The sequence below is a fragment of the Rhea americana genome, unplaced genomic scaffold (genome assembly GCF_003343005.1).
Source record: "Rhea americana isolate MKP2758 unplaced genomic scaffold, rheAme1 scaffold_93, whole genome shotgun sequence".
Lineage (NCBI taxonomy): Eukaryota > Metazoa > Chordata > Aves > Rheiformes > Rheidae > Rhea > Rhea americana.
In genome coordinates, this window is record NW_028187122.1 from 128,411 (window position 1) to 155,703 (window position 27,293).

General features: G+C 41.8%; 1 protein-coding gene across 1 annotated transcript in view; it reads right to left on the reverse strand.

The window, feature by feature from the left end:
• Positions 1-16,362: 16,362 nt before the first annotated feature.
• The window catches only part of PAX2 (paired box 2), an 85,199-nt gene continuing 74,268 nt past the window's right edge, over positions 16,363-27,293 (reverse strand). The window contains exons 8-10 of the mRNA XM_085324835.1: positions 23,357-23,458; positions 17,797-17,883; positions 16,363-16,463 (exon numbers count right to left, since the gene is read on the reverse strand). Coding sequence (XP_085180961.1) covers positions 16,387-16,463; positions 17,797-17,883; positions 23,357-23,458 — 266 coding nt within the window. The 3' untranslated portion in view covers positions 16,363-16,386. The remainder of the gene's footprint in view (positions 16,464-17,796; positions 17,884-23,356; positions 23,459-27,293) is intronic.

Below are 27,293 nucleotides of genomic sequence, written 5' to 3' on the forward strand. Positions count from 1 at the left end.
GGTAAAAATACTAGTTGTTGGGGAATTTTTTTATCAGTTTTAAATTTGTTATTTTGTAATCTAATCAGGTGTATTCTTTTTCTTGTGTTCTTGTGACCTACAGGATCTTGTTCTGCCAAGGAAGCCTTGAGCTTGACTTCTGGGGATTGTTCAGGAACTATTTTGATGAGTTCCAATTAAGGACTGTTTCTGACACCAAGAGATGCAGAGGTCAAAGAGTGCCCTGAGCAGTACAGCAGTAGACCACATGGAGAATAGATAAAAGGTAAGAAAATGGCATAATTGTAAAACAGACCAGAAAATTCTTGAAGACATGAAAAGACTCTGAATTTGCAGGATCCTTGAGTGACTATTTCAGCTAAGATTTCTGCCTGGAGCCTAGCACAATTTGATAAAGATACTTGAAGTACTTCATGGGGAAAATAATAGAGTGATAATAACGCCATGCCTCTTTACATAGTGGTTAATTTGGAATGGAAGTTTGCAGGATATTTTAGACAGTCTAATCAGAAACAAGAGCTTTTTGTAGTCATGTAAAACATATAAGGAAGAATTACTGTGGTTGCTTGAAGATAAGAGATCCTTGAGTGCCATCTGAGTGCTCTTGATCCCAGCTGAAGCTGGAGGAAGTCTATTTTCCCTAAAGATCATGACAGAGGTGGCACAGGCCTGAACCTGTGCATAATCTTGGGAGAGAAGCAGGACAACTCAATCTATTGCTAGGGATTGTACTAGTCTGCATAGCGACTTGCCTTTAAGCGACTCTGTCTGTAGCTAGTAAAAGGAAATTCAGGTGACTGAACTCCCAGCCAAGTGGATACTCAGTCATGAACAGAGCTAGCACACTCTCATTGACATTTGTAGGGGCTATCCTGATCTTTAGCAGAGTACAAGTGGCTTGTCATATCAATATTGTATCGTTAACTGAGCTAAATAGGAGCTCTCCAATGAGTATGATGGACTTAATGTCAGTCTAGATAAACATCCATCTGCCTGCGGGGCTACAAAAGGCGGAGACCTTGGTCAGAAAGGTAAAATCTTTGTGTTCGAGTTGAGGTCCTAGAATTCATTGCATAAACCAGCTGGCTGCTGTTAGTATCGTGTGTTGTTAAACACTGGGGACACACTGGAGCTCACAGCAGAAACTATTGCAACTCTGTGGTAGATCAAAGAGTAACGTAAAGGGAGCTGTTTCTCACCGTCTTTGTGACACGGTACGTGAGATCCTTCGTTGAGGAGGTATGGGTCATGTTCATAAGAAGGTGATGACAAGGACCTTTAGTATCAGTCTATTTCCATCTCTCCTTCTAATGATCCTTTTCTTCTCTCCTGTATTTGTCCTTTTCAGTCTGAGCTGTATTTTGGGTGACTTGTTCACCATTTGAGTGAGAGAGGACTGGAAAAGCTCATTTCAAGGAAGAAGTGTATATATATCAAGGAGAGATGGCAGAAACAGTAGTGATTGTTTTGGCCCTACTAGTTGAAACTGAGCACCCACCTTTTGTTTTCTAGTTGGTGAGCTTAGGAGCAAGCCGTACTAGACAGGTCACTGGCTGTCTTTGGGTACACAGGGGGAAACAGTGATGTGGAAAACATTCTCCATCTTTGATAGGAAAACTAGATGATCAATGGGTTACAGATTCACCACGCTTATGCAGCTTTGAAATTGGGTTAATGCAAGGAAGTGAGAGAGGACATGCAATCACAACACTTTATGCCTGAGGAGAAGGAGTAAGAGGAAGCTTGCAGCTGTACAATTTTTTTCTATCATCAGTATGTATCTCTTTGGTTAGCTGCATCGAGAATTTCAACCCGAGGTGTGTATGTTTTGGAAAATTAAAAGCAAGAGAACACTTCTGCTGTTCTGGAGCATAACCAAAGTCAGTAGTAAAATTGCTGTTGCCTTTGAGGCATTTGGTTGGCCATTTAATACCTGCTGTGGCACTCGCTGTTGTAGTACACAGATAGGTATTGTGCAAAATGGACATAAGCAAATCTGTACACATGTAACCAAATAATCCAGGTTTGACTTCTCTGTATTCTGAGTGGCTGCCTAAGGGAAGAACTGCATCAAGAAGCTTTTACTTTTCCCTTACTAATGCCCACTTAATTCAGAGATTACACAAAACTAGTACCTTTGCTAGTGTATGACTCACTCAGAAGGAAGGGCTCCAGAAAGCGTTGCCTCCCTTTCCTGCCGGTCACCTTTGGACTGAACACAAACGTGATGAAGTCCAGGCCTGTGATTTAACCACATAAACATTTGCTTTCCCCTGGCACATCCTCCACCGTAATTCCCAAATGTCCTGGTGTCTCCCTCTCTTGTGAGAAAACAGGTGATGTCTGTGATCAGTCTCAGTTTGTGAAGGCAAACAGGTCTCAAAGCAAATCAAAATGTTATTGATTTTTCACTTTCACTGTATCAGCCAAGCAAAAAAATACATATAAAGAGGTAAAACACATGAATAAATAAACAATAACAGGTGAAAACAGGCAATCCAACCTCAAAAATAAAAATAGAGACACACACACAGGACAATATTGGAGGCACCTGTAAAGACCGTGCCAGGTTTCCAGAATCAAAGACTGTTCCTAGTTCCCTGTAGCATTGCTTCCACCCGGTACCTCTCCTTTCCGTGGGCGTTTCTCTTGTGGAATCTTGACCCAGAGCATAATTTTCTGGGAAGTCAGAGTAATGACAGAAAAGTTATCTTGAAGGTAAAGAATTGTTTGGCATCACCAGGTTTTTCGCCAGAGTTATTGCTTTGTGGCCTTTCCCAAGGAAAGATTTTGATGTTTATAGCTTATTTTGTGGTAGCTGTCAGGGGCTTCAGGTGTGGACCAGGAGCTTTCTATAATTACTACCTGCTGTACAAACACAGAATAGTAAGAGAAGTCCCGCTACACACAGTAACAATAACCTAAATCTAGTAAGACTGATCAACTGATAGAAACAGAAGGGGAAGCACAACTAAAGAGTTAGAGCAGAGGGTAAAATTTAAGTGCCTTCTGACTTGCAGTAAAACTTAAGATGATGTGGGTGATGAATATATCAGCTATGTATCTTAGCTGGTGAAAGAACAGGGGAAGATTTTCCATGTGAACTTAGAGAAGAGAATTTTCAGATAAGGGTAAGTTAAAAAATAATTAATTAAAGCCCAAGTCTGATTAGGCACAGAAAAAAAGATGGATTTTCAGAGATCCTTGCCAGCTGTTGCCAAAAAGATTTTCAAAAAGGCTGAGCATCTAATGGCGAAGGTGAAACTGCGGAACAAAAGATTACACAGCTCAGAAAACGGACTAGTTTCGTAGTTGCAGCTGGCCAATACATTCTCAGAGTAAAGCATTGCCATGGGAAAAAATCGTGATGGGAAATCATGTTTCACTCCTACATGCATCTGCAGTAAGCACAAGTGGCTCATGGACTGGTGAAAGAGCTGCGTTGTCAGTGATTTTGGAAAGCTGTAGTGTTTGTTTAGATCGCTGAACGTGGGCTACATTTCATACAGCTGCTTTTGAAAATCTTGGGCAAGCCTCTCCCTGTATTAATAGCTTTATGAACATCCTCTCTTCAGACCATCAGTGCTGCTTTGAGTTCATTTCTGAGCGCTTTCTTTAACATCTTAAAGTCCCTCTTACGTTTTGCCGTAGTATTTTCTAACAAATTTGCTTAGACTTTCTTTACATTATTAGTATGTATTCCTCTGCCAGAAAATGACGTTGCGGGTAGAAAACTTTCATTTCTTTCATTTCTGTTCTCAAGAATCTGGCAGACCTTTCGAAGCACGTCGGTCAGATGGGTCTAAACAGCCACCTCTTGTAATCTGGAACATGATCACTTCCCAGCATCCTTCCACTGAGGTTAAGTGGTGGTGAAGCCTCCTTTCCTTCAGATCTACATAAAGAGGCAGGATGATCTAGTGGTCAGAGTTCTGGAATGGCTGACAGGAGATGTACATGTCATCCCTTTTCTGTCAATGATTAGAGGAGCAGTGTTGAATGAGTCACTTCCTCTCTCTATGTTATCTAATTAAAAGCAGGCGGATCAGGGCAGGAATGATTTCTCACTTTGCACAGTACAGGGATCTTTCATCTCAATGACTCCAGGTAGTACTGTAGTATGGTTTGTCATCACAATCCACAGGGACTGTGTGTGGATTTTCCATGACTGTAGCCTGAGGCTCTACTACTCTGTGTACTCATTCAGTATCCCTGGAGCTGCCTGCTGTAAGCTATGACTTTCTTAAGCGTCTTCTCAAGACCCTGAACAATGATGTACAGATTGTGTTTTGACCTTACACTCATAGCAAACGTGTCTGTGAATGCTAACTAGCATAATCTGGTCAATGTTTTACCAGATTCATCTCTCACATGAAAATCAGTACTTTGTATGCCCAGTCTGGCAGACCTCAAACAGTCAATAAGCAAGAATTGCTTTTCTCCGTCTGAAAGAATAACAATGTGTGCATAAATGTCATAAGGAAGTTCTGTGCTGAAATGTCATGAAGAAGATTTTGCTGTTTGTTCTAAAAATGCAGCTCTTTGTCTTGTGCTTTTGAGCCTATAACTGAAACTGGTCGATGGAACCACATGAACTTAGAACTGTTTTAGGAAGGTTGAGATTTTGATGTTGTATCATATATCTGGTAATTGAGGCAAAAAAACAAACTTTCATGAGACTTGAGGCAACTGTGAGAATTAGCAACATGCTACATTCTGGTTTTGAGAGGATTGGCTGACTGCTTCACTGCCAAGACAGTTATATCCATACCTGCAGGCTGTCTAAGTGACGTGGTGGGGGAGCTGTTCTGAGCAAAACAAAGTAGGAGGAGAAAGTGCAGGTGCATGAGATGAGCTTTGTGATGGGGTGCTTAGAAGGCAACATGCATGTGTCATCAAACAGCAGCTCTGTGGAAGAACAGGTTTCTTGGATGGTTCACTGGCAGCTCTATAAAACCATGCAAATGATTATACTTTGAAAAATGAGGTTAAATTTGTTCTTGAATGCTGAAGTGTACAAAAGAAAAGCCCAGCGGTCACTTTTGCTGCAGACTGAGGAAACCAACAGCGGACCTTTGGCAGCCTTCTGTGGTGCAGGCAGCGGCACTCAGCATTTTCCAGTCAAACCTGGGCAAGTTGAAATGCCTCTGAAGTTTGTTCTCTGTGGGAGTCTTTCTCACTGTATCATCACCTCTGAAGCTCTCCAGTTCCTCTCGAGTGCTTTGGTGTGAGCCATTGGGATTTACTGCCATTTTTCTCCCTTTGTGAAAAATGTGGCCCTTGACATGCTAGGTGGTCTTCAGTCACTCTGCCCCAGTCTATGGTCCTCCTACTTCCTAGCGGGACGGCAGAAATACCCTCTCTGCTTTTCCTCTTTAGCAGTAACTAGACAGGCAGGGTGCACGCCACAGCTCTGGGAATGGGTTATCTCCCCTCCTTCCTCTGGGGTATCATGGCTTAGTCCCCAGGGGTGCAGTGTGTCACATTTATTGCTCTTGCTACATCCTTTTAGCCACCAGAAAATGTGCACAGTTTAAGAAATCACAACCTTCACTTAATATGTAAAAAAACACATCCAGAACAAAAGGTGATGCCAATTTCTTGCTTTTCACCAGAGCCATGAGGAAAGAGCCAAGTCGCAGATTTTATTGAAGCTGAAAACTCCCCCTTCCTTTTTTCCCATCCCAGCCCCAACCCAGCCCCCAGTAAGGATTCATCACTCCGTGAGCGGAGTCCCTGTGAGCGCGGTGCTGAGCCGGAGGAGTGACAGGTGCCTCCTGATATGCCTAAATGAGAAGAACCAATCGGAGGAGCCTGCCCAGCTTTTGTTGTCATCTGGCTTTGCCCACGAAAGATGAGTTTGATTGACAGATGCATCAAGGTTCACAGTTTATTGGTTTTTGCAAAAGAGCCAGATCTGCCAATTTAGACAGGGGAGTGACACAAAACTTTCCATCTAAATGGACTAATTTTACCACAGGGAATTCCCAGGCTGAGAGCGCCAAGGCAGGCGCAGTCCTGTTTTATTTTTTAACAAGGACTGAATGACAAATATAAACGACAGTTCTGGGCTGACGGAACATCAGCATTTGACACTTCACAGGGGAGCGGTGAAATAAACAATAGGCAGAGAAATTGAATTAGAATCAGATGAGAGTCAGCTAGAGAGAGCGGAGGGCCTGATTCTCTACCAAATCATTTATAAAAGAGCAAACTGAATACTAAGTAGGTACAACATGCTCCCATCCTGATTTATTAACAGTTTTAACCTACTAGTAGACCACACTAGCACGACATAAATGAATCACTGGAGAAAGGTAGAGGAGACGAATACACAGGGAGTGGGAGTGTATGAGGCATTTGTGTTTGTGACCTTGTGAACTGGTGTGGTGATCTTAACCCATATTCCTTAGAGACCCTGCAAAATTAAAGAGGAAAAAGTATGACCAGTTCTTTTAATTTCTCTCCTGCTCCGTCCAGCACGTTATATGTAGAGTTCTGTCTAGTCTTCCTATATTCTGGCATTTGTTAACTTTGGGGTACCCAGCTTTGCAGCCTTAGCTGGATTCTTTTACTACTATTTTTTATATAGGACTCCTTCAATTCCAAGCGTGCAATCCATGGCATTTAGGAGGAATGGTGCTGTGCACAGACAGTCAGTCTGGGGCTTCCTGGTATGGACCACTTCTGCTTAAAATAAAAGGTTATCTCCATTGAGAGCAAGCTATTACCCTATTTCTGCAAAGCTTTAATAGTGGGATAGGTTATATAAAGTTCCCTGGTATGTTAGACAGGTAACTTGGTTAGCTAGTTATTACTTTGTAGAAATTTGGATTCCTGGATTTGAAGCATATCTAGAAAAAGTGATCTTCAATCTTTTTCAATTAGCAAATAGTAGGAACAAAAAAATCAGTAGAAGAATAGCTGTCTGTGAATTTAGGCCCATAAGCTCACTTCCCTTAGTTATGTTAAAAGGATTTTTTCGTAAAAATAAACTAGAGATCTTCAAAACACGAATTAGAAAGTATTGGTTCTGATGCTAGAGGGAGGGCTTGGAAATAAAGGGCTTTGGGGTGATTTGCTTGTTAATGATGATTTGACTTTCATGTATGAGTCCCAAAAATGCATATATGGAAGCCACCTTATTATAAAGGCACTGTGACTAAGCACTTCTTGGCGTAGTGAGCAGGGGCCAAATGCAGGTCTATAGCTAAAGGTGCATTCTGATGGAGGCATATTCTGATGGAGGAAAAACACCTCTTTCTTGTGCACATAGTGGTACTGTGTCTGTGTGAAATTTCACACTGTTGAGTCTTGCACCCTTTGGGTTTTCTGTGTGGATTTTGTTTGTCTTCTTTTCATAAATGTTCAACAGTGTGTGCGTGAAATTGGTCTCAGGCTGAAAGTCATTATGTTGCAATATTTCATTGCCAGGGTGTCTTTTGAAAACAGCACAATTCCACTCCTTTTGAGTGGGTAGAGAGGCAAAAACAGAGTAGTTCTGATGCAAAGAATAGGTTTTGAAAAGGGACAATTTAGAAGTGAAGCCTTTTTTTGTTACGTTTTTCATAACTGAAAATCTATCCTTCAGCAAAGACTGGCATGTAGTTCTCTTTGAAACCGAGGCTATGCACTGCACTGAGTTAAGACAGTCCCTTATAGTCTCCTTCCTAGGACTGAATTCATCAGCAGTGGCAGTGTAAGCCAGTCAGCATTTGCCTACAAAGTGTGGCAACTGGAAGTTAAGCTACCAATAGTAAAGTTCTTCACTGAAGCTTGGTTGCTGTCAGAGTGGTAGTGGAAAGATACTGTGGAAAGCAGCAGAAAATAGTAGGGTTAAGAACAGAAGGATAGAGAAATCCTCTGTATGTGTATGGGAAGCTAGTAGTGTCTGAACAAGGAATATGAGGGACAGGAAAGGAAGCTAGCATGTCAAGAAACATGGATGGGTTTAGATATGACAAGGTAGTAGGCAGAGAATGAAGAGTACGGAAAATCCATGTCTTCCATAGGAGAGGAGTGCAGAGGGAGAACATGTCTGGACCAGAAGACTTGAGAAGGCAGGAAAGGGCAGAAAAAAATGACAAGGAGACTGGAGCTGCAGGAAATGGCCAGGGTTGCTGATGGGGGAGAACCTGCTCTGGGGAAGCAGGGAAGCTTCAGGGAAGAAAGAATCTTCCCTGAGCAGCTGATGTAGACAGAATTGGCATGCTTCAAGTAGAGTTTGAACCTGAAGGGATCAAACGCTTTGGATTGGCAGCTTCCACCAAAACTTCACACAGCAGAAGGCAGGAGAAAAATGAGTCTTTGCTGACAAGCTGTGGTATCAAATCAGCTCTCATCAGCCTTGCCAGCATTTACAGGGTCATGCCAGGTCTTTCGATATTTGAGCTTCTTCCTAAAGCCCTAAACTGCAGGTCCCTGTGATATGATGAGAAGCTCACTTTTCACTGAAAGAAGCAGCAAATTTTTGACTCTTGGAGTGGAAGAGACATGACTGATAATGTGACTGTGGTCGTCTTCAAAACAGCAAAATTAGAAGTCAAAAGTTGTTTTATTTTTATTTTCTATACATATATATGTATAGAAATGTATGTATATACAAAGTGGTATCAAGTATTATACAAATTACATGATTTCCAGTCTTGTGGGTGTTTTTTTGTTTGTTTGTTTGTTTGTTTTTGTGCTTCATTCATGATTTTCAAGTACTTGGGGCTGGCAGTACAGGCTCGAACAAACTTCCTTGCTTCATTGCAGACAGCTCCTGAATCATGGTAAATTAACTGTTCTGTGAATATTCCGAGCTTCTTTTCTAAAGCAGTCAAGAATTTGTTATGTACAGGATGTTTACTGTTCATTAACTACTAGTTGTTCAGTGAGATGATCCTTCCCCTAATATTTTAAAGCATTTTACTTTGCATACAATCATCAGTGTGTAGATTTACTAGACAGTGATTTTCATGATCACTTTAAACACTGGTGCCATGTTTGCTGTCATTCTGTCTTTGGCATTTCCCCAGGTCTTTACAATTTTTCGGAATTGATTGTGTGTGGTCTAGTAAATAAATCTGCTAGCTCACTTAATGCCTTCAGATGTGTATCATCTGGATAGATTGGCTGGCGCTGTGCATGCTTAAGTGTTCCAAGTGTTTCCTTGCCTATACCTTGTTTTTAAGTAAGGTTGTCATCATCTCAGATTATCCAAATTTTTCTTTATTTTTCTTGTTAGAGTAATTGTAAAGAGGATTTCTCCTAGTGCTGCATAATCTCTTACAACATCCTTTTCCTCATTTGGAGACAGACTGTGGCACTCAGTTTTGTCACAGGCATTTTCACACTGAGAATTCCCATTGATTATGGCAGGATTATTAGAGGAATGTTATAGTAGACAGAATAGTAGAAATTGCTCTTTCACACAAATATTTCCATTTCTAAGATATATGGGTTCTTGGAAATTGCAAAAGTTTTGCTATAGTTCAACTACCAGTTACGGAGACTTAAGTAGGAACCTCACGGTGCAGTTTTCTGGGCTGCGTTATGTGAGATATCAGGTAAGATGATTATCCTAAATTCTAGCTCTTTCTTCTAATATTATTTTATCAGAATGAATTTTGAAAATCATTTTATTTTGTTTTAGTTCATCTGTTTATTGAGTCTTGATTTTTCACCAGAGGTGAAAACATCAGGTAGTCAATGTACGTATAATTAATTTCCTTTAATTCTAGTGAGATTAACATCCAAGATCTCATGTGTTAATCCAGGGGTTGATTCTTATCACCTAAATTTTGGTGGAGAAAGGTAATTCTGATGCATAAAAGATTTCAGAATTTTGAAATCTAGTTTTGCTCTGATTTATAGTGCAGGTCTATCACTACATCGGAGTCTGGACCTATCTGTCTGGCAGCTTGTGGGCCCTGGAAACCCAGGGTCTCTTACTTCAAGATAGTTGCCAGGCAGTTTTACTGCAACATTGTGAAAACTGAATTGGTTTTACAGACTGTTTAGATTTCAACAAATTGACTTTCGGTTATGGAAAATGCCCTGTTGGGGGATTTTCAGCCAATTCTATTAATACTGGAAAGGAAAATATAAACTGAAACAAAAGGAACAGTTTTAACTGACTGATGAGAGAAAGCTTCATGAAAGCATTGGAAGCATTTCTGTACAGACTTTCCTTAGGATACATGCGTACCAGTGGAAAATCTGGCCCACTGATTTTAAAGAGCTCTTGTGAAAACATTTTAAAATGATTAAAAATTGCAAAAGCAAAATGGCTTTACCTTAGCCTGACTTTGTGCTACATTTTTATTCAGCCTTTATGACATAAAACTACTTCTGACTTCTTGGAGAATTAATGCTTGACTGAGGAAAAAATGAGTGAAACCTCTGGTTTTGGTATGTTTATAGCATACCTTAATACCATGTCTAGCTCTTTGTTAGGCAGACGATGAATAGTTTGGAGAATGGGTTATTAATGACTTTGCATTTGGTTTTGCCCCCCAGCTGACCAAGACAGATAGAGATTAAGAGAGCACAAACTACAATAAAACATCAGGCTAATGGGATTCCTCTCATGAAACAAAAAATGGGGCAGCAGAGAAGTGGGGGTAAGATATGAGCTGTCAGTCATCCTCTCTCCTACTGAGACTTCACACAAGTGAAGAGTGCTTTGATGGAGAGCCAGGACTGATCCTGGAAGATTAAAATCCTTTTAGAGGCATGCTGATCAGGTGTTACTAATCCTGAAGTGGGGTTATGAGAACACAGGCGTAGAGTTGGAAGGGGACTCTGGGTTACCCCACATCTTTTTAATATTGTGACTACCCAAGAGCATTTTGATTTTCTGAACTACTTGGGGACAGCAGATGTATTATGGATCATTGGGAGTCAGTTGAGTGAGATCGATAGAGGAGAGAGTCCTGCTGGCAGTGAACAGGAGCAGAGTGGTGGGTGGTGGAGGCTCGGAGACTGGATTGTGCTGTAAGGAGTTGCAAGCATGTACAGGGCCTTCCATCATGCGGTGCGGCGGTTATTAGCAATCATAGTGTTTATTGTTTACATGGTGCCCGAAGGGTGTAACATCCTGGAGACCTCGAGGGGAATCCACTGGAGAGAGAGGAGTGAAGAGAGAGAAAGTGAGAAAGGGAAAGAGAAACAAGCCGGGAGCCACAAAAGTGACATACAAAAAAAAATTTCTTTTTATTTCTCATGTGCACAAAAAAGAAAAAAGAAAAGAGTCAAACAGAACTGAAGTGATGAGGAAAAGCCAAGAATGGCTGCAGCAGCCTAAAATGGGTATGACCCTACACCTGGCAATGGCCCCCCTTCCCAGTCTCAGGTCTAGCTTAGCCTAGTGAGCATTGGCAGAGCTGCTTATAGTTGGATTTGTTTTCAGTTCTGGTATTGTTGTTATCTGGTCTCTCCTTCCTGGCTTGCAAGTTTGCCATTATCCTGGACCCAGCCAAGGAGCACATGGTGGTATTTGTGGGGTCCTTTGAAGCCCTCGTTCTGTCACTCCCAAAGGGGGCAGCTGTGATTTTGATTCCTTTTCACAAGGGGCTGCTTTTTCTTAGGGAAAAAGAGGTGTTTTTTTTTTTCCAACAGTTCAGTTAACAAAAATTCCTTTGGGAAAATGTTTATATGCATATATGATTATATATTCAAGAGGAGAAATAGGTGCAGGTTTTTATATTCTTCTGTTGTTTGTTGAACATCCTCACATTCATATTGTGATTAGTTCTGAAGTCTTGTTCTAAATTTGAGTCATCACTATTGATGGGTCAGAAAGCATGCAGAGTTGGCCCTGTTTCAACACAGCAGGGCTCATTTTGCTGTCCCGCCCTCCCCCCCAAACATTTACAGGTCACAAAGATGTCTGCTGTAATGGATCTACCCCAGGCTCCCCTCCCTTCCTCTTGCCCCACATTCCTTTGGGCCAAAAGGACATGGGAGCTTTGGCGAACAGGCCTCAAAGGTGCTGCCCAATTTTAAATACCAGATCTTTGTTCCTTCCAGCAAAGCGTATCATTTGAGAACTCACAAGATCCCTCCCCCTCCAGGAAAAATTTTGACAGAAGATGATATAGTCACACAACATTTCTGCTGGGTCCATTAGAGAAAACGATCATGGCAGCAGAGCTAAGAATGAAAAGAAAAAAGAAAAGAAAAGAAGAGAAAGAAGTAAAGGGAGAGCTCAGGAAGAAGAATAAAGAAATGAAGAGTGATTTATGAGAAGAAGGAAAGGAGAGGGAAATGTAGTGAAAACATTCATTATTATTCATAATAATACTTAACACTCCGAGAGAATTTTCCTTCCAGGATCTCAAAGCACTGAGCCAGTGTTAATTAATGCAGCTCCACAGTACTCCTGTGAGCTAGGGTGTGTTGCTCTCCCCATTTTGCAGAAGATTGGAACAGAGGCATGGGGAAGAAATCGGACTTGACAAAGGTTCTCTAGAGCCAGGAGGAGAATTGGGGAGTTCTGTCTCCCAGATACTTGCTCTGATATCTGGATTCTCTGGATAGAAAAATGCACTGAGAATGCACAAAAACAGTGGGAACAACTAAACAAAAGAGAGGGATAGAAATGAAGCGGAAAGAGGGGGTTATAAAGAAATGGGGGGAAGGGAGAGGACAGCAGAATGGCAGAGATGTGAGTGACAGACTTCACTAGTTTTTGCATAGTGATGTTTTCCTCCGATGTTTTGTTTTCATTTTGCCTGTAAAATTCTTTTAAGAAAAAGAAAGAAAAATCCACCTGTAATAAAGCAACTGTTGGCCTTTTGGGGAAGGAGTCCTTCCAAGGTTTGGCTGTTCCCTCAGGTTCTGGATTTGTGCTGTGCTTTATTGAATACATCGTTTTGTTTTCAGTGAGCACAACAAGACTCGCACAGTACAGACAGCGTGTTCCTTATCTACAGGATGAGACGAGGCTGTTTTAATAACTACCATGATGAAGATGGAGATGAACTTATATACAAGAGGAATTGCCTTCACATTACACACATTATCTTCCTACAAAGCAGCAATTGTTTTTGCAAATAACATAATATTAAATAATTGGTAGAATTTTTGCGTTTCCTGCATAGTCCAGTCTAATGGAATCTATATGAATATTGATGGTTTTCTTCTGCATAATATCACCACATAAATCCCCGTGTCAGCTACTAGACTTTAGCTATAATACTGCTTTACAATGCATCCACCGACTGTAAATCAAAACAACCAACACAAGAAACTCTTTGGCAAATGTAATTCAGTACATTCGCATGGGGGTCTACAGATGGTGGTGGTAGAGGATTAGACTGCCCAGTCCTTTGCATAATTCTGCTTTCCTTTTGTTTTTCCTGATTAAACTGCTTGCTATACTTATGAACTTTCCAGACCAATCTAATGCCTAGTGGAAATCCCCATTTATCAGTGGAGTTACTCCAACAATGAATGGATTTGGCCATCTGAGGGCCAAATCAAGCCAGCCATGAGTGAGCCAACCAAATTCTGCTTTCACACCCTATTTTGTGTCTCAAGTTTAGCAAAGCACCATTCTAAAAACAAGCATTTCTCAACTACTAGCTTCTCTGTAGTGGCTTCCTGGACTGCAGATTGCCAAGTGTGAGGTGTGTCAGCCTGCTGCTCTCTAGCCTCTTCAGGAGGTTCTAGCTGCCAGTACACTGATTTACTGCCTCTGCCCTTCACCACGTGCTGTGTGAAGCTGGACTGCACAAGCAGAGCAAAGGCTGTACTGAGAGACTAAACAGGAGACTATTAACAGGGTCCAGCATCCATCTGGTGTCTATGGAGGAAAACAGAAGGGGTACTAAAAGTAAATTTTTAGAAATTATTAACATTTGTTTCTCATACAGAATAGAATGAGATAATGGGCCAAATTCTGGTCTCAGTGACAGTGTAACACCTCTGCTATTCACAGCAGGTTATGCACAAGTAAGAGGTGCGTAGTAACACTTAAAAGATTAGGAGTGACCTCTTTGATTTCGTTCTGTACAGGAACAGATTTTAGCTCTATATCTTCTATGTAAACACCCCCCACCCCACACACTTATCATTTGGGCATCCTATTAAGAAGACAGACCTACAACCAGCTAGAGCCATGCAAAGGCTAAAAGTGTTAGGTGAAAGGGGCCTTTGGGATCAACACAGCTGTTTACTGATGATGGATTTCATACACACAAGTTAAACTTGGAGACAGAATACTGAGTCCACAACCACATCTCCTCAGAGGCTGGGAACTTGGGGTTTTATACATAATGTTGGCTGTACAGATTGCTCCACTTTTCACTTCTATGCCCTCGGGGGTTTGATTCTCAATCCTGTCTTGGTTCATGGGCAGTAGCCCGCTAGTTCTATATGATAAAAAAAATCTAAAACAACAAGGATCTACTTTGGCAGACTTGATGCCCTGGGGGTAGGCTATGGCTGCCTTCGTGTTTTCTTTGAGTATGTTTTAGGAAGTGTCAGTGCAAGAAACAGTTTATGAGTTTGCTGACAAACAGGAGTGATAAGCATTTCTGTTGACAGTTAGTCTTTTGCAGAGCAGTGTTTGCCAGTCACTTGAGAACCAAAAAGAGTAGATAATCCCTAGAGAATCATCAGATGAGCATTTGGGTTAAGGGGTAAATATTAGGTGCACAGTATAGGGTTGAAGATGAAAAGATGAGGCTGTATGCAGGGAATAGCTGGTAGGATGCAGGCATACCGTTTTGAATGTATGCCTATAAATTACTAGGTGTAGAAGGAGACAGACTGGGAACAAAGGAGGCCCAGATAGCAAGGCTGTAGTGGTTAGGAAATTAGGTGTTGGGCACAGATAACGAGGGTGTTGCCATCAGACTGTCGGAGTCTGGAGAATGGAGTAGGGCACATCTAAAATTGTGGAAGTCGGGAGTAGGTGAACTGAAGTAGGCATGGGTACAGGGATTAAGGTAAAGGGTGAGAAACCTAAGGGCTAGGGAACCAAGCAATAATCCTAGCCAATCCTGAATTTGTCCATCTCAGTCTTAGCTGTCCAGAGGGCAATCACATGGGCCCACATGAAGCCCCACACTTTCCTTTCCACCACAAAGCGCCGTTAGAGCGCAGCTGGGCTTGTTTTCTTTGTTTGCCAACCAGTGACATGGAAAATGTTTGTTGGCTCAGAGTGCTTTTTTGTCGACTGATGTGTTTGGTAACTTTGTCAAATGTGACTTGTCCACACTGCTCCCCAGAGACAGGATTTGGGAAAGGGGGAGGAGGAGGAGGCGATGGGGGCGGAGCTGGCATCCAATCCTCTCCAATACCACCATCCCTTTGTAGTGCAAAACAGAAAGGAAACAAAACCCGAGAGTGAGAGAGGAGCATCAAACGTCAGAGGAACTTGTCTGCCATTCAGGTGGCAGGGAGGGATGGGACTTGGAGTTTTATTTTTGTAGGCTTTTTTAATTATTATTTTGTTTTTTTGTTGTTTTTGTTTGCTTGAGTTTTTTAGAAAATTGGGGATTTGTTCTTTTTTTTTCCTTTTTACAGACCTTCATGACAAAGCATAAAAACACAGTTATATTTATATATCTATTTATATATTTCTTCATTTCGTCGGCCGGTTTGTAAATGTTGCTCCATCCTTCTGTCTGAGCTGATTGTGTGTCACAGAAATTGTGGGTGCATGTGTGAGTTTTACCCCAACTCTGGCCTGCAAAGTCACCACATGTGGGTGGGCTGCAGCCAACCGTGGAGGAAGCCAAGTTGAAGAGTGGAGATGAGGTGCACAGAGAACCCCTCTTGGCGTGCAGATAATTACTTGGTCCTTTTCTTCATTGCCAGATAGGTCAGGCCTCTGTACTGCCTTCTCCGCTCTAGCCAGCCTGTTCGCTCTGTCCTGGAAACAGGGTAATCATCAATGGTCTTAGATTTTGAAGAGTCCACCACAGAAGAACATTTCTTTGGGGAACAATGTTTTGCGAGTGGCTTTCTCCCCTGCTTCCCTCTGCCCTTACCAATCCCAGAAGATTGGGGTCCTGTAAGGCAAAGGCTGCCAGCTGCATTGCTTCCCAGTTCCCCTTAAGTCTTGGAAATCGAGGAGAGTTTGAACAGCTGGACTTTGCCGAGGTGCTTTGAAGGGTTCGCGCAGCACGCGTCTTGGCCTGAGGCTCTTCCCGATGTTGGTGAGAGGAGGCGGGATGGAGTGCAGGGTGGAGCGCAGGGGAGGTGGGTTTCTCAGTCTCAGGTTGTGAGCACTTGGTCCGGCGCCTTCATGGCAAAGAGGAAGGAGCTGGACTGTGGGGAGGAACGGAGAAGTTCTCTTCACCCTTCCCAGGGATGGAGGGAGTTGATCAGACAGGTACAATATGGAGGCCTAAGCTGTCGCCCTGCAGTTTCATGTGGTTTCCATGGTAACTAGTGGCGGTCATAGGCAGCGGCAGCAGTGGGAGGTGCGGAGCCCCGGGATGTGGCACTATAATAATAAGGGGAACCTGAAAGTTAACACAGGAGAAGAATGGACTGGTTGAAAGGACAAACAGTAAAAAAATAAAATAAATAAAAAATAAAACAATCAAACAAAGAAAAGAAACAAAGGAGAACTAAAAACAAAGGAAAGAAGGGAAGAAAACGAAAGGAATCAAAAGAAATAACTTGGGGACTCAGCTCTTGATGGGAGTAGTGAAAGGCTACCAGTTGAAGCCAATGGAGGACCGTACTTCAGTGAAGAGAGATTACTGGGGCCTCTGGGTCTGAAGCCCCTCTAGGGGAAGGGGATCTTTTACTCCTTCTGACCATCAGTGAAGAGCTGAGAGGGAAGCATGTGTGAGCGTTGCAGCAGAAATGTCTCACACCTGATCTACAGTGACAAGCTGCTGGAGGGCTGGATGTTCTGAACATATGTGATTGAGTATTGTGAGTCAGATTTAAAAACAGGAGAGGAGAAATGAATCAAAATTCCATTGTTTCATTGCTTGGGATTTTGGTTGCATTTGGAACAAAAGTTCTCTGGATGGTTATTGAGTGTGTGTTAAATAGTGATTGATTATAAAGGTCATATTTACGGAGATTTAACAACGCTGGAATAAAATGTGCATCCATTATCCAGTTGTTAAACCTAAGTTATTATGTAGTTCATAATCACAGCTGATTTATTTTACATATAATAAATCTCCTCCTGTTCCCTTGCAAAGAAATGTTGTGTTAGAAGACAGAGTCTTAGGGGATTTTTTTCACTCTCTGGGGAAAAAAAAAAAAAAAAAAAAAAAACAAAAAAAACCTGACTTTTTCTAGGTATATTAGAGTCCCTGAAGCTAAGTATTACTGCAAGAAAACTACACCAGCCATTTATAAACATAGTGCTGTAGCCTGTCTCCCATACTGGACACTGTTCCAACTGGTCCTATGAGAAGAACTTTTATGAGATACAAGGATCCCCAGGTATTGACTCTCAGTTTATATTGGGAAAGTATTGAAACCTCATCTGGATTTTTGAACAGAATTTGAATGGATGCTGATTGCAGCCTGTGAGAGGAGCATAACCTGAACTGAACTTCTGATCTAGTCTGGAATAGACTATGGATGCAGCCAAGGAGAAGACAGCACTGGACTGGAATTTTGAACCATCTTGTGAAAGAGAACTGATAAAAAATGCATGTCAGATATGTATCTATCTAGACACTGGACTGGAGAGCAAGGAAAGAGGTCTTTCACATGGCCAAATACGTATAGGCCCCTTTCAAAAACAAACAAACAAAGAAAAGAAAACAAAGAGACAAACAGAAGGAGCGCGAAGCTAGGGGTGTGCTGCGGGAAAAAGGTACTCACTTAGTAATGCTGGGTTGCTGAATCGCCAGGCCTCGTTGTAAGTTGTGTATTGAGGATGGCTGTACGGGTTCCCCGAGAACTCGCTCCCTGGAAGATAGCAAGGAATGTGTGAAATACAGGTAAGAATGAAGATCTGTGTCTACTACTCCATCAGGTGAATCTTCACGTTGAATCTGTGTGCCACCAGGAAAACTGTTATATATGGCTTCCTTGCCTAGCTGAGATTTTGTCCTTCAGGATGGTGTTTGTTAGTGCAATGTTACTTGCCTAAACAATTGAAAGTCATAAGGCTGACCTCTTCAGAATCAAGGCATTACTTCAAAATAATGAAATTCAATAATACAGATAAACAAAATGTTTTATTTTTCTTTGCCTTCTGATTTCTGATTGTCTGCTTGCATTAGGATTGTATACGCAAGTTTTTTCTACAGTTAGCCCTCAGCTTTCTTCTTAATAAAACCTAAATCTAATCTAAAACCTGATCTAAAAAGGCTCTGTGGTAATTTCAAGACAGCAGACATCAGCCATGGTGGAGCTTCAAGGGGCAGTTCTGTTGATGGCGATTTGCATTGGTAGATTTTAGTTTTAGGTGCTGCAGATTATGAAGTATTTGTGGAGAAGAATATGGTTCAAATTCGTTATTGGAAATATTCTCAGAGTATGGTAGTGTTAAATACGAAACACAAAAGTGAAAATGCATGAGTCTTTCTGTCTTACGCTGTCCAGTGATGTCAGAAAAGTGATCCGTATATGATGGGACCAACATTTATGTTTAGTCAGTGAGTTATAATGAAAACACATTGCATTCCAGTTCCAGAAGAGAATTTGCTAATGGTCTGTACTTTAGGTGCTGCCTTAAATCTGAAAGACAAGCTGGGCTACAGCTCCCTTTTCCACGTTGGTAAAATAGGCTCACACCAAAATGATTGTAAACTTTGTGATGTAATAACACTCTGAAACAACGTCTGAATATTTTAGAGTCTTCTTAAATACCCAGGTTTATTGCGTGTAAGGCTCAGGGTCTCCTTGCTTTCTAGGCTGAGGGAAGGGGAAGGGAAGTGCAAGGCTAAGGGAATTACATTTAATAACTGAGGAGGTATAGTGTGGCATTCAAAATACATGACCACAACAAACTCTGCAGTCTTAAAAATCTATGATTCTGTTACATAAGGATATGCCCTTGTCTAGTCACCACCTCAGTTTAAAGCATACAGACAGGCTGGGAATGATTCGTGTCATCTGAAGGGCACTATCATGCACTGTAGGGACAGTGAAAGAACAGAGTAACTACCAGCTTCTGGTCTGCTCTGGGTGGGGAGCTGGAGTTCTTGTTACAGCAAAAGTGTTTGGAAAGCTCCTAGGATTGCTGCTAGATACCCTGGAATGGGAAAGAAAGGGAGTGCAGGATATACTGAATGCCTGTGATACAATTACCAAAGAAATGTCAATTGATTATACTGTAATCTCTGCAAATCTTTCCTCATGGGAGGGTTAAAGCCAAACCCACAGATTCTCAGATGGGAGAAGTGAAGTCTATTGAAGTCAACGGATTTGCACTGATTTAAACTTGAGGAGAATTTGTCCAGACAGGTCTTTTAAAGACATTCAGAATAATAATCTAGGTAGTCATTATGAGAAGGTGTATGTATCAATAGCAATTACCATCCAGCAGTCTTTTAGTCAGAGTAGTTTTTATTTTCAGCATAAAAATTCTTATTGTGTGACAGACCTTGCTAAATACTGCTTTAATGATAATGACTCAACATGTTTCCATATCTAAAATCCTGCACTGAAAATCCAGACAGGTAGCTGGGAAAGAGAAGATGAAACCTGCTAAGATAATCAGGTTGCTGTGGGAGATGATAGAAGGGCAAAAAGCCAAGCATAAACCAGGTTTAGCTCCACTGAAGTGACTTATCTGTGGGATATGCTGGGGTAAATTTGGCCCCCAAAGGAGGAAAAAACAGTCCAGATGAGAATTCCTGCTTTGGATTGCCTCATATAAAGATCACTTCTCTACAACAAGAGAAGTTGTTCTGATATTTCAAGACTTCTTTCTAACCCTCTCTTGAGTTGTCACCCTAAACTGTTTATAGTGATCCTGAACCACAGGTTAAGTAGAGGAGAAAGAGCCCCAGCTATGGAGAGGCAGGGAGGAGGGAGGGCAGCCACTGGAAACGGTGTTTATTGACGAGGAGTGAAAGCATGCATGCAGCAGGATAATGAGCTTTTGAGCTCAACTGTGACCAAGAGGAACTGAGCTATCGCCTTCCCCGATCACTAATGAAACAAGTGTAATTTCCTCATCAACATTGGATTCTGTTTAACGACTCCCTGCCGTTGCCATCACCAGCCCTCTGCAGGCTCTGCGCTGCTCTGTGCAAACTGCAGTTCCTTTCTGAGGATGCTCACTTCACTAAACAGTTTGCAGAAACTTGATGGCCTTTCTGGGAAAGAGGAAGAAGTGAGTCAGGGATCAAAGGTGCTCTGTTACCTTTGTAGGGAGCATTTCACGAATTAAGTGTAGCACAATACCTGATTCGTGCTTCTTTGACTGACTAGCTCCTTCTTTTTCAAGAGTGCACTCAGAGACTTACTGGCTTTCCTCCACATCTGCCTGTGACGTGAAGCTACAGGCAAGTGCAAATGTGGAATATATATCTTACCACATCATCTGCGTAAATCTCAGAGATATTTGCATGCATGACTGACCATGTTGCATGGATGCCGTGCTTGGAGACAAGCTCTTCTCTAGACTGTACAACTAGAAGTTTAGTGAGAGGTTGTCATGGATAGAATAGAGAAGCTTTGGTTAGCACTGGTCAAACAATCCTCTCAGAAACAGTTTTCCGCTGGAAAATGCTGCCTCATCAAAATGGAAATGTTTTGCATGAGCCTGTCAGTTTCAATGGAGTTTTGGAAAGAAAAGTTTTGAAATGATTGCAAATTGATACAAAGTATTATGTTTCGACTTTCTTGTTTTGTTTCATTTTACCTTTCTCATCTCATTTAATTTCCTTTCAACTCTTTTATTATTCTAATATTTCTTGACATCTAGAACATGTTGACATTATTGAAATGTTTCATCCTGATGCTTGCAAATTGAACTATTTCAAGATTCTGACTCCTCATCCCAATGCAGATGAAAAGAAATGTCAAGAACTCAGAGTTTTGGATGGGTTGGAAATTCTATTTTCTGACCAGTTCTATTTTTAGATCAGAACCTCTATTTAGAGAAGTTAGAGCCTCTTCATCATATTCACTCACATCTGGACAATGAGGTTTGTTTGCATGTCTGTATGTTCGTTAAAGATACTCCTGATCAGTCATCTTACTGTCTTCTTGTTTCTAATATACTTAAAGCATTGGTCCCTGATCTTTCTTGCATGTAAGAAAGGGACATGTAACGAACCGTTAGCAACATCATATTCTGTTTTCCCTTTTCAGCGTGGACTCTTAACAGAGGTAGCAAGTAAGCGCGGAGGATCTTATGAGGCCTGTATGCTGTGCAATCCATGCTCTGGGAACCTCTTCTAACAGTGTTTCTTAGTATCTGTATTTAAATCTTGACACATTTAGTCTTCTCATACAAAAACTATGAGGCATGAAGTGAGCCTAGCAGGTGGCGGGGTCAGAAGAGATGAAGGGAGGTGGTTTTTACACGATATGTAGTTAAGCTGCAGAACTCCTTGCCGGATTGCTAGAGATGTTAAAAGCTGGTATGGGTTCAGGAAAGACTGTTCAGGTTTGTGGAGGTGAATTCATCAAGGGTGATTAATATTAGCTAGACAGATACAAACTCTACTTAGGAAGTTTCTGAGTTGCAACTTGTTGGAGGCTGGCAGACCTTCTGAGTAAGTACCACTGCATGCTTTTCCTACTCTTCCTACTGTCCTTCCCCAGGCTTTGCTTTTGGCCCCTGAGAGAGAGTAGTATAGCTAGAGATACCTGCAGTGTGAGCCACTGAAGCCAGTCTTGTGTTCCTTCTCAGGAAGCCTCTTTATTTCCAGCTTGTTGTCTTAAGTAACATTACAGGGCTGGGACAGAAGGGCTGCCAGGCTCGCTCTGACCAGTGGAATATGAGTGAAACAGTCAGTACTTGATGCTTTGCAGAAAGATGCAACAAGTACTGCAGGATGCCCAAGCAGGCCACAGGAAAAACTTTCTCTAATTGAGTGTTACTGAATCCCCCAACGTTCAGTAAGCTGGTCAGTTATACCAAGGGACCGAAGTGGCAGTTGGAGAGAGGTATGACCCACTATATTTTCCTGATCTGGAGGTTGATCGTATCATCTTCACAGCAGAGCCCAGATTTTGTTGCATATTTTAGGAATATAAGCAGTAGGTAGTTTGTTTCTGGAATGAGGTATATACCTGCACCTCATGGTGTGAAAGCAGTGATTTGTTGTTTAAAGATACTGAGATTCTGACCTGCAAACATATCCTATCTGTGATAATTCCACTGATTATCTGTACTCTCTATAATGTATGTTTGTTTAGCTGTCCCAAGATTTGTACAGGGATTAAGTTAGGATTTTGGCTCCTGAGCCCAAACAAATCCTAGCAGGATGATGTAAGAGCTTTCTGCTCTCAGCTTTCTGCTGTTTCGCGTCATAGCTGTTGTCTGGGGCCATCCCTCCTGTAGCAAAGGTTGCAGAATGGACAGCGTATCTGCTATCACAATTCACATTCCAGGGTGTCAACATAAACAGAAATCAGTGGCAGATACAGTTCTGAGTTCTGAGCTAGCATGCCTGAGAAATGAAAACTGCCTATTCATCTGTCCACTGAGGCGAGCTTCCATCAGAGGGGTAGGGAATGCAGCCTGGGGCAGTGACCTTTTCAGCTGTCCCGGGGTAAATGGTCCTTTGCTCTCCCTGAACAATGGGCAGTGTAAGTGCATTTGCCAGGAGAAGGTATTTCTCAAAAGCATTGGGTAGCAAAGAAATAGTTTGCTTTCAAATGTAGGATTAGGTAGGTAGTTTCTTGGGTTGTAGGCATTATCTTATTAAGAAGGTAGGAGCAAACAAGATGCGAGTAAGTAGTTGGTTGTTGAAAGGGAACAGCTATTTTCTCCTGAAATACTGCTAATCACTCCTGAGTTCTTAACTAGTTTAGCTTGTGGACAGTAGCTCTCCAAAAATTGCAAGTATTAAATTACCATTGATGTTTTGCAGTTAGATGTCCTGGCTTTAGATAGAAAGTAAGTTGTTACCCTAAGTTAGTGGATAGCTGAATATCCTGAGCCATGAACAGTACATAATAATCCGCATGGGACATTGGAAGATAATTACATTAGCTAATGAATACTAAGGTTAATTAATTACCATGGGTTATAGATAGCTAGTTGCCCATAGCAGCAGTGAATCAGTTACTGTGGAGAGATGTGTTACAGAATGAATTGTTAGTTATCTTGGTCATAGGCACCTGACGTTTTCTTTCTGAAGAGGACAGGCCTTACTATCAGGAAAGCCGTAGCTATAGCCGTGAAAGCTCTTCCAGTAGCAGTATACTGTTCAAACCCCTGTGCGCCATTACTGAAGTCTGGAGGTTGACTTACCAGGTACCATTCCTGCAAGAGTTGAGGTTGGGTAGCTGCCTTGTCCAGTTGGGGGTACGTGGGGCGGGTAGCCAGGCAAGGTGGTGCTTGCCATATCACGACCTGGAAAGGGAAAGAATCAGGATAGATGGTCAATAGTGATAGGATCATCCGTACTGATTTGATATCACCTTTGTCCCACCATCAAGTGACGAGCAGCTTGATAGGCAAGTGCTGTGTGACATTCTCATATATCTGCTGACCTTCCATTGAAAAGTTTTGGTGGAAGATTGTGACTCTTCTGATCTCAGACTGTAAGGATGGACGTTAAAACTTGTCTTCTTGAGGCTCAAAAGAATGGGTTGTGTTTCACTGTAGATACTTGAGCCTGCTAGCAATTTTAGATCTATTTTAACTAAATCAAAATGGCCAGAGCTGCACAGAGAATGGCAGCATATTCATTGCCAGAGTATTGCCGACATGCAGTCGATGCTGTTCCAAGACTGTGGTAATGTTACAGCTCACGAGTAAAGTGTAAGGCACTGCAAAGTGACTCAGGAGTTTTCTGTGCCCTTCTCTGTTCCCACCTCACCAATTCACCTGCTGATGATTTTAGGCAAGCAAGTCACTTCACTGCTGTGTGCTTCTTTTTATGCTGCAAACTCTTTGGGGCAAGGACACACTCTTACTACTTTTACACAGTGCCTAGCACAAGAGAGATCCAATGCTGGCTGGAGTCCTTCCAGTTGCTGGTGTAATACACATGATAATAAGGTTGAGGGATTTAATTTGATTCCCACTTCATTTTTAGCACAAATAAAAGTTTTTGTTAATAATCCCCAAAGTCTTTGTATCTTTTCTCCACCAAAGGAATAGAGAGGGGTGTGGACTGGGTGGATGATTGCAGTTTATTTTTCATCTCTTAGGAAGTGCAGCTGGAGGCTTCTTGGTTGATGCCAGAGGCATTTCCTCATTTGAATTGGTTAGTCTGAAAATGGGCCAGCCAGAAGGGCATTTTGTTGTTAGTGCTTATTGCATTTAAATGAACTAAAATCATCTCAGAAGCTGCTGGGAGTTTCAAGCCAAAACCAAAAAAAAAAAAAAAAAAAAAGGAAAAGAAAAAAAAAGGCTAAATAAATTAAGATAATCTTTCCCCCACAGCAGCTGGGAGATTTACAGCTCAACCTCCAGTGCTGCCTACTGAGATCTCAGCCTGTTCCAATCATCCAAAGCTTTTTACATTCCCTAGGTGAGCTGTAGCTCACCAAGAAGTTTGTGCCGTTTCTTGCCTTTTTTTTTTTCTTTTCTTTTTCATTTTCTCTATTCTGTCTGTTCTAATGGGAAGGAGTACTGGAGTCTGAATCTCCTTTAGAAATGACTGTTTAAGTAAGGCCCATTAATACCACTGGAGTCACTGGAACTGTGCTGAGGTATGTGAATGAAAGAAGAATACGAACTGGTTTAGCTCTACTAACAATAGAATAATAATTGATGAAATAGGCCCTGGAACAAGCATGAAACTTGGCAGAGGAATTAGGAATAAATAGAAGTTATATAAGAGAGCAAAAACTGAATCAACGTGAAGAATTAATTCTAACTCCCAGAAGGGGAAGTTTCTCTACAATGGGGTGAGCTAAGCCAGTGTCATTGTGTTCATAGATTTTGACTAAAGATTGCTGAAGTGATTTGCTCAATAAAAAAGAAAAGCAAGTTCTTTTTTTGTCCCTGAAGAGGTTCCTGAACCATGGCAAACATTCCTAACTCACCTCACCTTAGATAATGGGCACTGAACTACTAGATAGTGACTGAGCCATTTTCTAGCCACTCCCTGATATTGATAAAATAAGTATATAGTGCCCCAGGGAATTATATCCTACACTCTTCTCTTCTTTTATCACCATGATTGCTTTAGTGATTTGTGTATTAAGCAGTATGACTAACACCTACTAGATGTGGGGTTTTTTTCCACATTCTTTTGAGGAAAGAAAGTTTTGTGTTTAAAAATCCTGTCCCCTTAGTTTCGTAGATTGACTAGTCTGAGACATAACAGCAGGTGATGAGTGAGAAAACAGTGTCACTGAAAAGTTTAGAGAGAACATTATTTAGTAGCAAGCAAAATTAATTCATTCTGACACTTCCATTCAAGTGGGAACACATACACACACATTCTCCTACTTGATTTAGGCATGTACACCCCTATATTTTTATTCAGACATGAGCGCGCGGAGGCTGATACTCCAAAGTCAGTATGGATAATTCACTGGGAAGCGGTCATCTGTCAAATCCAAATTGTGAAAAAGAAAATAACAAACCAGTAGAGCATGAGCAGTATGAATAAGAGTCCCACAGAGAGACTCTTAAAATGCTACTACGTACAACCAGCCCCCTTCCCTTATGTCCTCTCGCTGTCAACAGGTAAACAGGATTATTTAATTCTGGTACTCCAGGGTTATGACAAAACTAGTATCTGTCCTGTTGATAACATGTTGCCAGTTCTAGCCACTCTACCTTCTCCAAGAGCCTTTTGAGTGATAAACATAGTACCTTTATCACTGTTCTTTATGCTTTTCAACATTTTCTCCTGTGTCTAATTCTCAAAAAACATACTAAGGCAACTGCATCTCCTGAAACACGGTGTCTTCTAGGTTAGGGGAATGTCATATGTGTCTGCATCCCTGTAGAACTGTCTTGTTGGAGAGACTCTGTCAGGGAATCCTTGGCTTGGGAAATGCCAATATCCAGAGCTTAGGGGATCTCACTGCCTGCACTAAGATTTGGACCAAGACAGTGTTAAGAGCGCAAAAGTCTTCTCTGTTGTTTGTTTGCTGTTTTCCTATAGGGAGGAGCTTTAGAAATGCAAGTCTCACCCGACAGGACAAAGGGAGAATGTTAGGTCAAAAGAGAAAAATAATGTAGGAGCATGGAGGAGGCAGAGGTAAGATTTGTTTCTTGTGCATCAGGATCTGTAATCTGCATTCGGAACAGTTGGTTTGTTGAAAAAGCCCAGATGCTGTTCTTTGACAGTGGGGTAACAGCAGCCTCAGTGATCGCCAAGTCTGGATCTCTTAACACTAAGATGTTTCTCACTTTTTCATCAAGCCATTGCTCAGCTTTTGCAACGTAGTGCTTCAGTCATCTTCCACAAGAGTTTCCCCTGGTGCCTACCTTAAACTTCTTCCTCTATGCTCCCTATTCCCACCTGCTGCTGCCATCTTCTGCAAGCTACTTTCTTCACTTCTATTCTTCATTTGAAGGCCACCTGTTCCTTTGGCTATAAAACTTTATGGTCTCTGACCAACCTTTCCTGGTTGTGGCACTCAGATATCATGCCTTGCTTCTTGGCTGCTCTGTCTGCTCTGTAAAGGTACCTGCTCATACTCCCAAACTAGCTGACACAAGTACTGCTCACAGTCTAGCTGTGGCAGTGCTCGCTAACTGCTTAGGTATTTATCCACCGTCTTAGTAGTTTTTACAGTCCACGCTGAACTACCTATCTGACAGTCCTAGAGCTGGCTAGGTTATTCAAGCCACAGTCATCTACCTTAGACTAACACACAGTACTCTGGCCGTGCCTATGGTACACAGGGCATTATGGCTCTTTAGGTAACACAAGATTTTGCAATATAAATGGTTCCATACTAAACCCCAAACTCATCCAACTGGGACATCAGCCACTTCTATGTAGTTACAGTTTCTTTTCCCATTTTAGTCTACAAAAATGAAGGACTAGCATGAAATCTTTTTGTGACTCTCCATGGAGCTGAGAACACATGCTGCATACACAGAATTAGAAAAATGTTGCTGTGATTCACACTTGCACTCAAAGAGCTTGCAGCATTTTCTGGCCTCCCCATCAGACGAAACTGAACCCCTTCCTGCAGCATCCCCACTGAGTTTGTGGCCAAGGCCGGTTACCTGCTATCAGAGGCTGGCTGCTGGACTGCCCAAAGTGGGCACC